This window comes from Anoplopoma fimbria, chromosome 3 (assembly GCF_027596085.1).
Source record: "Anoplopoma fimbria isolate UVic2021 breed Golden Eagle Sablefish chromosome 3, Afim_UVic_2022, whole genome shotgun sequence".
NCBI lineage: Eukaryota > Metazoa > Chordata > Actinopteri > Perciformes > Anoplopomatidae > Anoplopoma > Anoplopoma fimbria.
The window spans coordinates 19,296,570-19,315,074 of record NC_072451.1 but is presented as its reverse complement, the minus strand read 5'-3'; the positions used below and the strand labels follow the sequence as shown (position 1 = coordinate 19,315,074).

General features: G+C 38.7%; 3 protein-coding genes across 3 annotated transcripts; 2 read left to right on the top strand and 1 right to left on the bottom strand.

Moving 5' to 3' along the window:
• The first annotated feature begins 4,258 nt into the window (after window positions 1-4,258).
• On the top strand, window positions 4,259-11,221 carry rheb (Ras homolog, mTORC1 binding). The gene is made up of 8 exons (XM_054596181.1): window positions 4,259-4,571; window positions 5,487-5,558; window positions 7,289-7,356; window positions 8,085-8,167; window positions 8,282-8,338; window positions 8,430-8,477; window positions 8,803-8,884; window positions 10,381-11,221. The coding sequence occupies exons 1-8, from the start codon at window positions 4,520-4,522 to the stop codon at window positions 10,471-10,473; spliced, it is 555 nt and encodes a 184-aa protein (XP_054452156.1). The 5' UTR covers window positions 4,259-4,519; the 3' UTR covers window positions 10,474-11,221.
• A 964-nt stretch (window positions 11,222-12,185) lies between these two features.
• Window positions 12,186-13,744, bottom strand: ly97.3 (lymphocyte antigen 97, tandem duplicate 3). The gene is made up of 4 exons (XM_054596566.1): window positions 13,669-13,744; window positions 13,265-13,334; window positions 12,778-12,900; window positions 12,186-12,402 (listed from the first exon to the last, which is right to left on the bottom strand). Exons 1-4 carry the CDS (start codon window positions 13,717-13,719, stop codon window positions 12,296-12,298), a joined length of 351 nt encoding a protein of 116 aa, XP_054452541.1. The 5' UTR covers window positions 13,720-13,744; the 3' UTR covers window positions 12,186-12,295.
• A 1,422-nt stretch (window positions 13,745-15,166) lies between these two features.
• Window positions 15,167-17,260, top strand: LOC129089323 (gamma-crystallin N-A-like). The gene is made up of 4 exons (XM_054596734.1): window positions 15,167-15,187; window positions 15,405-15,653; window positions 16,093-16,238; window positions 16,967-17,260. The coding sequence occupies exons 1-4, from the start codon at window positions 15,167-15,169 to the stop codon at window positions 17,100-17,102; spliced, it is 552 nt and encodes a 183-aa protein (XP_054452709.1). The 3' UTR covers window positions 17,103-17,260.
• Window positions 17,261-18,505: the final 1,245 nt, after the last annotated feature.

The window sequence follows — 18,505 nt, the reverse complement described above, 5'->3', positions numbered from 1 at the left end:
GAGGATGTGGCTGACTCGCTCCGCTGGCGCTCAGGCTGGCATACTAACAGAGCCAGGGGTGCTTTCACAGCGAGTTGAAAGAGGCTGGCGCCGGTGCTACACACCCAGGGTTCAGAAACACGAGCTCCAGCTGCATGTCTGCTAGCTCGCATAACTAAAGAAATTAGAGGCTGCAGAGCTAAATGTGAATTTTTTTTTTTTTAAACCTGCAACATGGTTCGTTGCAGAAAATATCAATCTCATGACATCCACAATCAAACCTCTTAATCACATCTCCAATCTTGTTGCAAGCGAGATTTTGTCAGATTAATTGTTGGGCTGAAAAAAAGAAATTTTCCAATCACCACAGATGAAGCTGCAAAAGGCCAACATGTCTGAAAGAGCTTAATGTATTATTCCTCTGAGGCTTGTGTAAGCCTTTTATTAAATTGAAACAATCTTGTCAGACACCTGTTGTTCTTGCAGCGGGTATTTATTATTGGCCTATGTCAGCACACTGTAATCTGTGGCTAGAGCATGGCTGTATTACCACTGTGACCTATTCTTGGTCATCATAATTTCCTGAGTGTGTGTGTGTGTGTGTGTGTGTGTGTGTGTGTGTGTGTGTGTGTGTGTGTGTGTGTGTGTGTGTGTGTGTGTGTGTGTGTGTGTGTGTGTGTGTGTGTGTGTGTGCGTGAGAAAGATTGAGAGAGATTGGAAGAGGGAGAAGCAGAGAAAGTGACAGCGTTCATGTGCATGAGTGTGTATTTGTGTGTATGTGTGTGTGTTCGTCCAGTGATTGCAGGCACCCTTCAGCCATTTCAGTTCAGCTTTTCTTTTTTTTTCTTTTTTTTTTTTTTTTTTTGACACCCAATGTCATGCAGAACAAATCGCCTATTGCTGACACCAGTGATTTCTTGTCTCCGGCGCTGAGAAGTGTGTGTGGAGGCAAAACAGTTGGGTCTTACTGACGGGGAGTTGGACATTTCTGTGATTAAGTGGTAATAGCCCAGGACGTGACAGGGAAACTGGGGACTTCATTGGTCACAGGGCATGAAAAAAAAACTGCTCACCCTTGGGTCTATGGGCTATTTTTGAGAGAGTGTATAATTACTCCAAGAGTTTTGTTCCAAAACTCTCTAGGTTTGAAAAAAAAAACTATAGAATTCAGCAAGGAAATTCTGTTTTACTGAGTGCATCATTGGTGTTTGTGGATTACTAAAACATGATTGACATACATAAGAAACATTCAATTTTAAAAGTGAAGAGGACTCTCATCATCCCACCACCTTCGCCACGCCTGCCTTGAATTCCAGAGTCTGTCTATGGGCTTGACCCACTAATTGAGGGCTATGGTATTGTCGCATGCCTGTGGTTGGGTTTAAAGCCACAGTTATATTAAGACCTGGGTATTTTAACATCCATAACGCAATATACTATCAGCTCAGATAATCAGGGATGTGTATAGTCTGATTTATGTTTGAGGTTGTTGGGGGAGGATGTTGCACTGTTAGGAGAATGCACAGATTGAGAAACAGTGCTTAGTTAGTTTGAACCAAAAACAAGAGATGGATGGAAATAAACATTAATTATAAGGTGATGTTCTGTTGAAATATATAATAGTTTTTTGAGCATGTACACACAGTCCTCTGCTAGAGTTAGTGGTTCCTGTGTGAGTTATAAATGGTGCTATGGGGACATCTACTGGCTAACACGAGAGTAGGTGAAGAAGAGTTTGTCTACAGCTGATCAGCCTATTTATTTAAATTCTCTAGTAGAATAAAAAAATATTGGTTGTGTGTACTGTTTCTGTGATATAAGATCATATTGTCCTTATTGTACCTCTAGTTCTCTCATCATAACATTATTTTGTTATTGCTTATGGAAGGAAAACTGCTCACACATCACACATCTGCTAAATAAGGGTCTACATGACACCCCAAAGGAGAAAAACTAATCAACTGTCTTGATGGTATGTGAAAAAAATGTCATGTTCTGACATGTCACTAAAGAAGTGGTATGATTACCAAATCCAATTATTATTCACCAACCGTTTAATGGGACATTACATTAATTTTGATTATTACTTATCTGTGCAGATTGGAGTGAAATCATACACTGGCAAATAAAAGCCCAGGAGAGGAAGCTGCTGTGAATGGCCTCGGTGCAGAACAAGGGGGTCATGTATGTGGAGGATTTGTGGTCAGTGCTGCGGCACTGTGATGACTTGTGAGTTACATTTTATGTTCCAGCAATCTTTTATTAATGTCATTAGAAATCAGTTTAAAACGATTTCACAATAAGACACAATTTTAGAAAATGTGCTGACAACCGGCAATCATATTGATATTGGATTGATAATGGAAAAATAAAATACACTTAAAAGATATACAAACAATGTGACATCGATGACATCGTTTTCCTCACAGTAAATATATAATTTTTTGTCAAATTTTTGATTTTATTATCAGCCTCAAATTCCAATGATTGTTGCATTGTTGTCTATGAAATTAGACATTGCCTGTTTTAGATTGTTACTTTCTGATTCTGTGTGTCTTTTGTTGTCCGGAAAGACTGGACTAGACAACAAAGTACAAACAATTCCACTTTTAAGATCTGAAATGAACATAAAAGAAAAGATAGGGGTTTCAGAAGTACTGCTGGTGAAGTTGTTGATGAGCTGAGAGTCGATGTGAGGTATCATTAACCTGCAATAAGTCTGTTGGAGAAATGGGACTGAAGCCCTGCAGTGTGATTGTGTTCCTTCAACAGGTTCAAGATAGATGCCACATCCTGGGGATGACAAAACAGACAGGACTGCTGGGTAACTAAAGTCATCAAATACATGTAGTGGAGCATCTGAACTGTAGTGGAGCGTAAGTATAAAGTAGCAGAAACTGAAAATACTCACGTAAAGTACCTCAAAACTGTACTTTGGTACAGTATTGTATTAATTGTACTGAGTTACTTTCCAACACTGAATATTATATGTCTATGGGAAATTATGATCTGTCGTTGGTTCTGAATATAATGACTATATAGTGATCTTATTTCAGGGTCCTTCTGAGTAATAGGACTACTATGTAACCACTATGGGAGCTTTATGATGAATTATATTTTTGTAGTGACTTGTTTTGTATCTTTCTAAGGGTCATTAGAGCAGTGGTTCTCAACCTTTTTTCAGTGATGTACCCCCTGTGAAATATTTTTTCAGCCAAGTACCCCCTAACCAGCGCAAAGCATTTTTGGTTGAAAAAAAGATGTAATACACAGCGCTCTGCCATCAGTGTCTGATTTATTAAACTGTCAACACTGAAGATTGCATTGTTGCATTGAATTCAGTTTATGAACTTACACTTATATTTGATTGAATATTTATTAAATAACTATTTTTAAAGGATTTTTGAATGGATGCTAATTTTAAATATATATTTTTTAAATCTCACGTACCCCCTGGAGTGCCTTCACGTACCCCCAGGGGTACACGTACCCCCATTTGAGAACCACTGCATTAGAGAATAACTATAGTGTGTCCGTGTAAAAAAAAGAAAAAAGAAAGAAAAAAAAAGATACAAATACTGACGTCATAATGGAAAGATAAAATACTCTGAAAAGATATACAAACACATCGTATAAAATGTGGATGACATCATTTTCCTCAAAGTAAGTATAAAGTAGCAGATACTGAGAATACTCACTTTAAGTACCTCAAAACTGTACTTTAGTACAATATTGTATTAATTGTATTCAGTTACTTTCCACCACTGAATACAATATTTCTATGGGAAATTATGATGTGTCATTGTTACAGAATAAATACTTTATAATGATCTTATTTCAGGCTCCTTCTGGGTAATAGGACTACTACATAACCACTATTGGAACTGTACGATGAATTATATTTTTGTACTGACTTATTTTGCTTCTTTCTAATGGTCATTAGAGAATTACTACAATGTGTAAAAAAAAAAAAAAAAAAAAAAAAAAAGATACAAATACTGGCGTCATAGTTGGAGCAGTCAAGTCAGTAGTACTTCTGCTCCCTGCCCCTAAAGATATGAATGACAGCGCATCCGACCACCCGGAACGCCACAACGCGTCCAGCAGCCAATCATATTCCAGGAAGCGGGCAGGACTGTTTGACGAACGGCTATCTCATCCAATGAGAGTTTTACAACAGGCATCAGTGCCCTCCTTCACTCCGCGTGTAGCCAATCAGGACGCGGCAGTAATTACTAATTCATTACATTGCAAAGGGGAGTGACGCAGTTATTGAAGACCTATAGATACTCCATGCTTGTTTTTTTTTACATGACCTGAAATAACGTTCTTTTCAAAGGCGTGGACGGCAAAGATCATCATTATATATATATATATATATATATATATAAAAATAAAGATAAAAGAAAGCAAAGAAGAGGGATTCCTGCTGTCATCTGGCTGTATGTCAAGTCTCTCCAGCCTCTTGAAATTTTGGATGCCATTCCGGTTGGAGGTTGCGGTACACCCCGAGGACTAGATGCGATAACCAGGACCAGATATGCCGCAGCCGAAATCAAGAAAGATCGCCATCCTCGGGTACAGATCCGTAGGTGAGTCCCCGACCGGACGATGCACAGGGGAGGAGGGTGGAGGAGGAGGGGAGATAGGGCACCTTTAACGGCCTCGGATCAGACGCTGAGGATAAATGTCAGCGGCCTTTTGTGTGTGAATTCTTTAAGTCCATCACGAGAGCCCTTTACGCCTCCCCCATACATAGCCTATTAGACTTAAATTATGGGATGGATCTATCCGTGCATCATCTCACAGCGCACGATGGAGCGCCACCAGGTGAGACTCGGCCTTGCGGGCCTCCCTTATATTTAACACACATTTATTTTATTTTTTTTTTTTATTTACTCAGTCTGTCCTTATTGATATGTTTCCATCAGTGACTCTAACCCTGGTTATAGTGAGGGCCATGCTTTGTGGAGGCCTGATGGATCACCAGGATTTGACGCATTGCTGTGCGGATCATTTTTTTTATATTATCTGAAACCAAAGGAGCGCACTTTGGATGCGGCGAAAAGGATGTGCATGATGGCAAGATGGCACACGCAGATAGGACGACTTTAGGCCCAGCCAGCACACAAGCACTGACGCTTTAAACCCTGTCATATTCCCATAGAGACTTGTGTGTTGTGTTTATGGCTGCAGACCTAACCTATAAAACATCTCACGTGGTATTAATATATATGTTTGTGTTGATTATTCTGTAGGCTTTAGTAGGTCATTTTAAGGTTTACTCATGTTCTAATGATGATTTTAGTTTTTTTTTACATGCTTTTCAGTCATAAATCCCTTTGTCATCTTTAAGCTGAATATAGACTTGAGCCACAGTCCTGGATTGATGAACGATGGTTGTGAGGGACTGCAAAAGCAATATTTTGAAGATTTTAACTATTGATTTCCACATTTCGGATGATGTTCTAACATTTAAAGGGCCCCTATTCTTTTGTGTTTTGCAGGAAAGTCCTCCTTGACAATTCAGTTTGTGGAGGGCCAGTTCGTGGACTCCTATGACCCAACAATAGAAAACAGTAAGTGGTTATTTTGGCTCGATACACAAATAGGAAATCTGACATCAGTTTGGTTCGTTGATTGAATGTCTGAACAATAGCAATATTTGAATACAATAACTTTGACTGCATTTTATTGTCCCTTTGCTATTTTTTGACCCTCATGTTGTATTTCATAGAAGTGAATGTCATGTTTTATAACGTTAGCAGAGTTGGTCCTCAGGCAAGGTTGGACCACCTCTGCTGTTAAACACTGCGGGAATCCCTGACAAATTTGTTGACACTTGAATGTACCTTTCTTTTTTATGCAAATATGTGAGACACTTTTCCTGATGTGATTCAACAGTTAATTATATGTAAAGTCATTTTTGGTTATCAGGCTGTTGGTCAAAGCTCATTATGGATAGAATCAATATTACAATTGTTAAATACTAAAATGTCATCACAAAGTCCAATTATCCTGTTCAGCTACGTCTTGTGGCCTTCCTCAGTGGATGAATTTCCTCAGTTGCCATGGAGATGGTTCAGTTGTTATCACGTGACCTAAGTATGGAATTGCGGTCCCATGATAACAGGTGGTTGTATATCACAATAGGAGTTTTTCATGCAACATAAACTACAGTGCTGCAACAATAATCGATCAATTGTTTGGTTCACAAAATGTCAGAAATTAGCACTGACCGAAAGTCAAAAACTCTTTTTTTAGAATTTAGAATTTACAACGATCTTTGGCAATTTAGTTAAATAAATGACTTAAACAATTAGCGAAATAGTAGCTGATTTTGTAAGCTCTAATACAGTAACACAATATTAATGTTGTGTAATTTATAAAGCCTACATTTTACCCGTTTAAACCTACATTCATCATGTTGAACTTGATGATTGATGGATGGGAAAGTAAACATCTTTAAAATAATCCTCCATCATCAGTGTTCAGCATCCTGTTCAGCATCCTGATAACTCAATAACATGATGTCACTGAAAGAAGAAGAATGATAACGCAGAATTGTTACCCAGCAGGGCGTGATGTTTCCTCTGAACCAATGTGTCCAAACACTACACCAGCTGATTTCACCAGTTTCCACACTTTCAACCAGACAGAGAAATCTTTCTTTTGAGGAACTTTGGAGAAGTCAGCTGGTGTAGTGTTTGGTCAAAGTTAAACCTTGTTGATTTAAGTGGAAAAAGCTTGAAAATCACTGACTTAGAGAGTGAACTTTGCTTGAATGTGCTTTAACTGTACATGTTTGCCAAATGAGAGAACACACTACAATCCATCAACCATCCTAAACACACATATTGCCAGACACTCCAGAGATTTGAGTCTAAACTTTTACCTTTAGGCTGTTTTTCTTTTTCTCCGACATGTTTCCTCACATACCGCCCTGCGTTTTCTCGAGTGTGTGGTCCGTATCTATAAATAATCTCTGGGTGGTTAACATAAAGTGGAATGTCAGCGAGATGCTGCAGGCACTGCAATCCCTCAAGTCCTGTAGATAATGGGACCCATCTCCAGGCAGATATTGACATTCTTGTGCCGGATGAACTCAGTGGTACCAAAATGGATCCGTAAGGAGATCTGCACGCTGAAAACGTATAGTAATGAAGATGCAGTATAGTACTGTATAGAGATGTTTTTTTTATCTTCCATATTTTTCAAGTCTTATTCTAAAAAGGAAATCTTTGCTCTTCATTCAATAAAATGTTTGATTCCTGATTCATATCTAATGTGTCTTTTCTTTTAACCGTAGCTTTTACTAAAATGATCACAATAAATGGACAAGAGTACCATCTTCAGCTGGTAGACACAGCAGGACAGGTATGCTGATAGATTTTTATTTGAATATGTGTTATGATTGTGAGATGTGCTGGTTTGGGGTGAACTTCATTAAGGAGCATCTACGCCCATTTTCAAAACTCATACATTTTATTCCTAGTGTAGAAGACAGTCCAAAAATATAAGTAAACATGCTTAAACTCAGATTTTTTATGTCATCAAGTATATAGTGTAGAACTGCTAGAGATGTTACAGATGTTTTAGATGACACTTAGAGCACCCGGGGGAATGTTCCTAGTATATGGGTACATTTTCTGTTTCACAACACTATACTAGAATAAATCTAATTTGGGGTAATAAGAAGGTAAACAAACATTCCACAAAACCAGTCTCCCATTTGTTGTCTATGTAGCAGCTCCAGACTTTATGCTTGATGACAGTTTGAGATTTATTTTTCTGGCTTCTGGTTTTGAGAGGGTCGTGTCTGGATGTTTACCCGCAAATAACAAATACTCTTTGTAATAAAGATGTCAATGCCTGACCTTAACTATCTTTTGAGAGTTTCGCAGATTGTGTGGTGACATCTAGACACGACCTTTGAGAGAGTAGCTCATGTTCACAATTCTTCTTTGACCTTTCCTAGTTTACAGAAAGGCCTATTGGGATTCTAAATTTAGGTGGTATTCCCCTTTAATTAGTCAGAAGTACTTTTAATTTCTTCTTTTCAAAACCTTTGGATACTAACTTCTTCACAATTTCTTGCTCCATAGGACGAGTACTCTATCTTCCCACAGACCTACTCCATAGATATCAACGGTTACATTCTGGTCTACTCCGTTACATCCAATAAAAGGTATACTTTTTCTTCCCCTTTTCAAAAGCAAACAAATCGCTATAAAAAATCTGTATAATGAGTTGAAACTGCGTTGAAATGCTGAAGGAGAAACTTTACCCTTGTTTGTTCCAGCTTTGAAGTTGTACAAGTTATCCATGAAAAACTATTGGACATGGTGGGAAAAGTTCAGTAAGTACAGCTGCTTCTTCTTGTTTTGCTGGCCAATACATTTTATCATGCATAAATGACAATGTGCTGTTTCCTTTTCCCTCTAATGCAGAGTTCCAATTATGCTTGTTGGAAACAAGAACGACCTACATATGGAGCGGTATGTCCTAACACACACCTTAATTGTACATTAGGTCCACCATAGACAGGAGGTACACACAGTCATCATTTGGCATAAATGCAAAACCCAACTTTCCTGACATCTGACACACAAACAGAAATACAAAGCAGATAATATTTGGTTCATAGATGATCCAAAAGAAGGGGGAAGCCATTTGTAACAGGCAAGAATAGTTAAACTTGTTTGTGTAGCCCTGCAAATAGACCTTTCTCAGTGGAAGCAGAATTAAAGTCTGTGGGTTGAACTCTGCAGCCTTACCCTGAAATATTTTATGTTTAATCATGCGTTTTCTTTTTTTCTTCAGGGTAATCAGTTGTGAAGAAGGAAAAGCATTAGCCGAATCCTGGAACGCTGCCTTCATGGAGTCCTCAGCTAAAGAGAACCAGGTAAGAGATCATATTCAGCCGCAAGTACTTTTCTTCATGTTTGATTTGGATGTTATCAAGGTTTATTTATCGTCGGTTTAAAAGATACCCCTTAAAAAATAACATTTTTATCTTATATATTTATTCTGTAATTCTATAAATGGTAGTTGGCGTAAATGTGATGATTAAATTGTAAAGGTTCCTGAATGTGATCAAGTGTATCTGGGCTTCTGCTTGAAGAACAATAATATTTGTAACAGAAAACTTTTGAGGGCATGTAGTTTGAAAGACGTGGCTGTTTACCAGGCAGGAAGGGTCTAACAAAGAGATTCTATCAAGTTGAATTATGAGAAGTATCCAGCCATTTTGGAGCTTGACATATACTAGGGACTAAAGGTCAAGATATCTTAGTTTGTGCTGCATACATTCTATACCATTTTTGTTTAAATCTATCTTTTTCCACCAAGTTAATGGAAGAGATGTAATAAATCACGTTAACAAATCAGGGCCTCCTTTGATACAAATAATGAGCAGCATTTTTCAGCATTACTAATTCAATCACTTTGCAATCTGTAACTGCAACCCTATAAAGTTTTCATTGTTACTGGCAGTGTTCGACCTTTCCCGCACTGGATACTTGTAATGTACCCGCACATACATTAAAGAAAATGGTTTTGCTTCGGGGTGCCGTAAATTGATGAAGCTGCTCTTCTGGTTTGTATCTGAGTGTTGCTGGCGGTTGCAGTCATTTCAAGAGTAACTCTGGAACCCGTTTTGTTAAAACAAACCACAGGTGTGGCAAATAGAACAAACTTTGTGTAATGTCAATAGAGAACTATTACCCGACTTGTTCCCCTCAGCTCTACAGAGTGTGTCGGTGTCTTTCAGCTGATCGTTTTTGAAATAATGGCTAATGAACGTTGTTTTCGGCAACAACAAAAAAATAAAATAAAAAAAAACATGTAACCAACGATAAAAGAGACTCCAAATGAATGCTAATGCTGCTCTGTGTCTTATGGATGTGTAAAAAAACACGTTGCACTGCCCCCAAGCGGCCAAAAACATAAATTCATGCACATTTTTACAATGGTTCAAAAGTTTATCCACCACAGCCTCCAAGATACAGCATGTTGCATTTCCCTCATATTCATCCAGGGAGAGGCTAAAAGTAAACAACAAACTTGCAACAAAAATCAATTCTTGATTCCCTCTCTTTCCATTTTTTCCAGCATAGCTAAGTTTCATAATCAGGAAGTCTGTTTATCTGCTTCAAATCAAGTTAGCAAACCACAGTGCTGGACTGTCTTTAAATGGTCATAAAAACAACGCCATCTTTGTTGTGCCTAAAGTCAACGAGGCTCCACTGGATGACGCATATGCTACTAGAAAATTCAAAGTGGGTTAAGTGAGACATGTGACAGTGCCCTGTGTGTGTATGTTTATGTGTTTGTGTGTGTGTGTGTGTGTGTGTGTGTGTGTGTGTGTGTGTGTGTGTGTGTGTGTGTGCTCCTTTTCAGACAGCCGTGGAAGTTTTCCGGAGGATGATCCTGGAGGCAGAGAAGATGGACGGTGGCGTGCAGCCAGGAAAAACCTCCTGCTCCATGATGTAGAGCCGCCCAATCAACACACAGGACACTGCACTGGGATATCCCGTTACTTGAAGGCTAGCTGCCAGATCTCCTCCACCTCAGCTGACTCCACCCCTCCAGGGTCCTAAATATCCAATACTGTCTATTTATGGCTCTGATTCCACTGTTATTTCTCAGTATTTCCTATTTCCCCTTTTGTCATCCTCATTTTTTCTTTGTGTGTGTTTGATAAAAAAAAAGAAAAAAAAAAAAAGGATGTGTGGCGGTTCCCCAGTCTTCTATTTCCCACAATCCACCCCTCCTCCATCCATCTATCTGTGCTTGGCTCCGATGCAAACACAGAACTTGGGTGTATCAGAAAAAATGTTTTCCTGTGCTCGGTTATAACGACTACTGTAACTAAGGCCAGAGATAGTAATGGCTTTATGCATCTTAGCTTCTCATTATGCAGCTTCCATATAGGCAACGAGTCCTTCTCTGTTGAGATAACAAGAGATAGAGAAATGTAATGTCTGCCATGTATACGCTCTGAAAAATGGATAAGTAATCACAGACGTTTCTTCTGATACATCACCAGCTGTTTGGTCCCTCCAATATATTCAGCTCTTTTTCTACTTAAACTCCACGCAGTACCCACTTATCTGTCCCTCAGTTTGTTTTCATAGCGGTTACTGTCAGCCCCCCAAAAAAATCTGCATCCATTTTCTAATGTTGAAAATGTTGTACAAATGTTTTTGATTGTAATCATTAAAGCAAAAAGTGGTTATGTAAAGCAGGGTTGAGTGTGGATTATTATTATTATTGCCAATTTTTGTCACCTTGGAGGCTGAGCAAGTTTATTTTGTTACCTTTAAAATATCATTCAAATTGCTGAACAGAAAGAATAAAAAAAGACTTATAAATACAGAAGATGCACAACTGTATAAGGATAAGGATAATACACTGAGGATAACACAGGAGGGATAATGAGCTCAGTTCATGAGAGTTGGTACAAAGAAGCTACAGAGAAACATTAAAATCTTGTATTCATTGAAACTTTGTTCCACCTCTGTTAAAAATGAACTAAATGCTGCTTTTCCATGTTGTCTTTTGAACAATAAGAATACCACTAAGATATGACCTGAGAGGTTGAGAGGGTTCAATACAGTAATAGATGATCAGACATCAAATTTGAATATTGATGGCACATTAAAGACAAACAAGCGCATTTTAAAAGTGCTTTCTTTCAGTGGGTTTCCCTGTTGTGTGTACTGATGTTATTTCACATTAGAGATTTCTCAGTTTCTCCCTTTTTTTGTCTCTGCTCCTCTCACTGGTTGAAAGTGGGCTAGAATTATTAAAATCTGGATCTGGCCACAGCTGGTGGGTTGTTCACTCACTGTTAATCAAATCTGATCAAACTACACAAACTACACAAACTTGGTCCCAATGAAGCAGATTAGCAGATTTGAGCTTTTCCCTAATAAATGATAACAAAGGAGGTTATTTTAAACTTTGAGGTATGTTCTGTTCATGAATAATCAAAGTAATTAAGGAATGAGGTCAAAAGTCAGACGCTAGAGAACAACCATTACAACAACCCAACCTGCTGAAAATGAAACTCTTGCCTGAACATGAATCCTCTAACTCCTTTATCAATTATTTAGTAAGCTAATATGAAGACTTTGTTATTGACTGCTTGATGTGGCAGTCAAAAAGAAAACTTAAGAGATAAGAATGAGAACAGGCACTCGCTCTTTGTCAAACTGTTTTTATTTGTCAAAGAAAAGGATTAACAGAGCAACTTCTGTTTTGGACTCACACATGCTTTTGCGACTCAAAAATACTCCAATACATTGTGATTTTAGAAGGTGTTGCACATGTCTTCGGTACAGCACTTGATATCGATGTAAGCGTTCATCTGCAGCATATTGCAGTCTGACAGAGCCATGCATTTCTGGTATTGGCCATCTAAGAAATAAAAAAAAAAGGAAAAGGATTTAAGAAAAGTTGAGCCAATGTTCAGTATTTGACATATTGACCTGATTCACAAATATCTGCACAACAGTTTTCGTTTTTTGACATGAAGCTGACCTCCTACTGAATGTTAACGTTGCCTGGTACTGTTTTGCCACAAGAGGTCTCAAGGAATTTTCTCTCTTTATTCATCTTTCCGAACTTAAAATCACCATTGGTGCTCACGACTTTAGTTTTGGTACCATTCATGCACACGTTTTTTCTCCTGTTACTTGACTATAGTTTACAGCAAAGATAATATTCATATTTTTGTGTGGTAATCATTGTTTGTTAAATGATAGAATAGCTTGAGCATGTAAAGAAACTCACGTGGTGCTCTGAGGAAGCTGGCAGCAGCGCAGGCATCCTTCCCTGGTTTACAGGACTCTTCTACGAGCTCACATGATTCTCCAGCCCTTTTGGAGACACATCGGTGGCAGTTTAGGGCTTCACCTGAAAAAAACACAAAAAAACCCCAATAAAGCAGTCATTGTGTTTCTGTCTCTGTGGCCTGATCATAATGGGTTTTCTGTAGGAATCTCTCAAGGAACTATAGAAACTTATAAGCAAGATGTAATCTACTTAAATGTTATATGCGTGCATGAAGCCACATAAGCTCATACTGTGCTCACACAGATAATTACTTATATAAGATTCCTAGAATGTGGTACAACATGAAGAGTGTGTCTTTGATTGTCGGAGATCTCTGCTGATATTGTCTTCCTGTACAGTGAAGACTAAAAGAGAAAGCAGACTTCCCCTTTGCACAGCAGCAAAGGTTGTATTTATTCAGTGGAGAATCAGTGACATGACTCACCAGCTGTAAACAGCAGGGCCACAGTTAAAGCCAAGACCAACAACTTCATTGCTCTGTCCAACACTAGTGCCTATGAGAGACAAAGCACAGATTTGATTATGCCATACAGATGTACAGTACTTCCAGTACTACAGATTTCATGTCCCTTTGAACACGTTTTTACTGTGAGACTCTTAATTCTTCTTTTAGAGGTGATTATCTCATGATTTTGATATCAAATATACAGTTTAAATCATAAAAAAAATGTATTTATATGCATGCACAGTGATATGGACATCTGATAGAAAATATATGGCAAAGATATATCACACTAATATTGATTTTCATATTGATTGTTACTAAACATATTTCAAAAAAGAGTGGAAGGTTAGATACATATTAAGTATTGTTTCATGGGTTCATACCTTGCAGGTTTTGTCTGTCTCCGTTTCTGCCAGTGACTGAGATGTGTTCATCCACCTTCTCTCTTTTTATACCCGTTCATACTTTGGGCCGTCATGGTAACGTCCCATTAAGTGGCGTATCTCTGTTAGGTCTATATGCTTAGTACCTCGCTCACCCTGGGAACACTGTGTTCGGGGGTTACAGTTTCTCAATCCTCAGATTCCTCTATTATGCAAGAGCTGTCCACCCTTTGTCTACAAGTGTATATAATTTATGAGGCTTTTACGGATAATAATGTATGCGTTTGTCACAGACTCAGATTTATATTGGCTGGATTTAAACCTTGAGAGGACAAGAGGATGTTAGTGAAAGGTACAGTATGTTTGCTATAGGTGGATTATGTCTGACCTGTATGAGGTGTAATACCTTTTATCTCATTGATCTTTCACTAACCTCGGCTCCAGACTCATGAATTAACTCCAAACAAAGCCTGAATTGACTTGTACAAGCACAAACTAATGAAAGAGACTGAACCACTGGAACCCTCTCTCTCTCACACAAAGACCAACATACTTTCTATGGTGCAGGAAAAAATATTACCTCCATACATTTTGTACTGAGGTCAAATTCCATTTGATTTTTAAATCTATACACCGAGGGCAAATATTTTACACTACACTTTGATTGACAGCTTTTCAGTGTGAGCACCAAAGCTTGTTGAACTTTCTTATCTCTAAAAAGATAAATCATTTCAAATTGTGTGTTTTATGTCCACTCCATGCCCCTGTAGATAGACAGTGAGAGAGACAGGGGGTGCTAAAGTCTATATTATAAACAGGTTTTTATCTGTTTTGTATCCACGCTCCATCTGCCTAGCTTTAAAACTGGTGGTCTTTGATGTTGCAACTGAGGGAAAATTTCATGGGTCATGGTCTGAGTAGATCCAGGGATCTCTTCTGGATCAACATCAGAAAAACTACAACAAAGAGTGATCCATAAAGAAAACCTGGAGAAAAATCTGCTTTGGAGTAGGACATCTGTGCTGCCCATCAAAACTCAGACATGGACTGAAAACACACCTAGGTATTTCTACATTTTCCCAGTTATTTTACCAACTTGACAGAAGACAGATTTCTTGTTTGCACTGGGTTATACATGTCCTTTCACCTCTGCTTTAACTTTCCTTTTCTGTTTGTTTTCCCCTCTGGCCTCCCCTTGTCTGGACACCACCCAAATATTAGTCTACAACACCGACCCAAAGCCCAATCATAGCAAAACCTCTCTCCCCCCTCTATTGTTTTGTCTCCCCACCCACCTAAAGCCAAACTCCAATATCAGCACTGGCACATGTAAAGGGAAAGTGTCCATGTAGCAAAATGTCTAAACCCCCCATTGTTGTGCTTTTGTTGCCTTTGCCTCGCGATACCACCACACTCTATATAGGGCATATATATCTGGGCTTCCAAATTTTTCCACTCTTAAATTGTGTGACTAGTTTGGAACAGCTAACAGGGGAAAATGTCTCAGTACTCAGGAAAGGTGAGTACCACAACACACAACACACAAGGGAGTGGTGATGCAGCCACGGTTGAGCCTAATGATGTGAATCACAAACAAAGTCATTAATGTAGCTGACTAGTCCGTCTTTTTTAACAGTGTTGAGTAGCCTTTTTATGACTATCTGCAGCACTTTCCACACGAGTAATTGTAAGGAGAACAGTATTTGAATCTTCACTGTTGTGATAAAAAAATACAGATCGTGTTCTACGAGGGAAAATGTTTCACTGGGAGGAAACTGGAGATCTGCAGCGATTGCGACAACTTCCAGGACCGCGGCTTCATGAACAGGGTTAACTCTGTCCGCGTGGAGAGCGGGGCCTACATCTGCTTTGACCACCCAGACTTCAAGGGCCAACAGTACATTCTGGAGCACGGAGAGTACCCCGAATTCCAGCGCTGGAATGCCCTTAACGATCACATGGGCTCCTGCAGGCCAGTCAGGATGGTAAGAGTGTTGGAGAGAAAGGGGGACCCCAGGGACAGACAGATATAAAAAAAAAAAAAAAAGCCTGGCAGACTGGTATTTGTCCTCATCTACTTTTTTGAAATAAATCAAAGAATCATTCTAACAACTTTAGTTTATAATATTGCACAAATTAGTCTTGCAGTGCAGAGGCGTACTAACAGCTTGAAGGTTTTCACATCACTTACTGATACCATCAGCTGAAAGAAAAATCACTAAAAGCACTTGAGCCATACTTTTGTAGACTGTGGGCTATACATATCGCCCTCTATGACCATTTAACCTTTAGATTTCGATACGCACAACTCTTAGTGCACACAGCACAGTACCTGTAAAGAGAAGACCTTGGTCCTTGTCAATGAGTTGAAGGCCAACATGTTTGCTGTTACTCAGTGAGAGGATTTGTCTTTATCCTCCGCAGCATGGAGAGCACTACAGGATGGAGCTGTTCGAGGGAGACAAGTTCTCTGGCCAGTGTGTGGAGCTGTGCGACGACTGTCCGTTCCTGCAGGCACGAGGCCTGACCAAGAGCTGCGTCAAGTCCATCAAGGTCTACGGAGATGGAGCGTACGTATCTCTGCAGCAGGCGGACATTTAGTTACATTTAACCTGCCACGGGCACATAAGCACCAACATGTGCTAGAATATTCTGGTTTATTGTACTTCAATAAGGGTCTTCTGTGAAGTTGGTTGAACTATATGTCTACATTTTTAAAGGGTCAGTTCACAGAAATTCTTTTTTTAAAAGATTTAGTTATTCATTTTTGGGGGAATTGAAGTTTTTATTGCTTTTGTGGAAGATTTTACATACATACATACAATACAGAGGAATAATGTAATGTTAATGCTGTTTATCACAGCATTAGAAATTCCTAACAGCAGCCTCCATAAACAGTGTCCTTGTAAATCTGGCAATGTGAATTATCCAGAGTAACTAGGAAATGGTTGTTTCTTTAATTCTATGTATTTCTTTTATTCTTTTAGCACCACAAACAAAATTAAATTTGCCTGCATTGTGCCGGGTAGGACATTAAATGTTCCTAATATATATATATTTAAAATATATATATATATTTATAAATATATATATATATTCATATATATATTAATGTTTCTTTAAAAAATGTAGAGGAGAACATGGAACATTAATTTTACACCCTATATAAGCCAATTCAGATAGAATACTATCAGACATATAAAACACTTAACCTTCTATCCCCTGACTTACAGGCATATTTAACATTTTACCGTTTAAAGTTTATGTTAATGTTATTCATTTATTTTACCCCAAACAGCTGGGTGCTGTATGAGGAGCCTAACTACCGCGGCCGCATGTACATCGTCGAGAGAGGAAACTACTGCACCCACATGGAGTGGCAGGCGGAGAACCCCAACATCCAGTCTATTCGCAGGGTGGCAAACTATTTCTAAACCCTCTCAACATCACAGGCAATGTGCCAGCAGAGATGAGGTCATCCAGCGAGTAATTACACACCACACAGTCAAGTAATCTCATGCTGACCGTGTGGGGCTATGAAATAACAAAAGATAAAGCATATGTTTCACATTGCTTGTTATTGTATTTTTGTACAGAGTTATTCAAAGGCTGAAATAAAGTACTGATCCTACAAAACCTTCAATCTTGTTTCAATTTTTTCTCCTTTTATGCTCACTCAGTGTGAAACTCTTAACTCAACCACTACGTTGCATTGTAGAAATGGCTGAAGGCTATAATTCAGGTAATTGCTCTCTCTTATACGCCATAACTACGAAACCTTTCCTTCATACTAATGGATCCATTAGGAAGTTACATGAGAAACTCTCGATACCTCTGAACACAGATTAATTGATGGGTTGAATGGTTTGTTTTTTTAATGAAAAACTCTGGAAATAAAACTTACAAAGAAAGTAAAAAGCAGTCACTTAGCCATCATACAAGTGAATGTCTGACAGTCAGCAGTAAACAATAGAAACAGGTGTGTAGTCCCTACATACACAGTGTAAAAAATCAAGAGTGAAAGAGAGATATTTCACTTAGGTTGAAGCAGTATCTGCACATGCCCCGGGAGCTCTGCTACCACCTAGTGTCATTTATCTATTTTACTGTGAAGTCGTGACGTTCACCTCAGGGTTTTCACAGTGATCACATTGGGGATTTTCAACAGCAGTGACACAAACACATGAAAAATCTGTGGATTTTGGGAAAGAACAGAAACACTGATTCTGAATAACGTATAAGAGGAAAGTCATCCATTCAGGATTCATCAGCCGGAAATTCAGTTTTCCCATCAAGCTTTTATGATATCATGCACACAACATTAATTTAACGTCGTATTTAATAGCCTTTTACAACATTATTAGCTCATACGTTCATGTTTTTATGCACCACTGCATCATTTCCTCCCCTCTGTGCTCTCAATCTTTTAGGAATGTCACGCCGTGGTTGTGTCCACTGGACCTTTAATGAGCACTCATGTGCTTTCTCTTCCAACTGTCATGACAACAGAACACCTATCTTTACAAGGTTTCGCTCTTGACCTCTATCAAGTTACGGGGTCAATATAGGATAGCTTAATGAGGAAATGCTTGGTCTTGAGTTACACTCGGTGGCACTAGTTTGAGGGCCATTACCTATGGCTAACCTCATTCCTGGGCCATTTGCTGCATGAATTGTCTGGGTGTCACTAGCACGCCATTAGTCTGGATGTCAAAGAAGAGAAAGAGAGAGAGGGAAACTGTGAGCAAGGCTTAATGGCATTTTAACACTGTCATTGCTGGTTTTCTATGATGGGACTTATTATTTTACACAAAGGATTTCCATTTTGAAAAGAGAG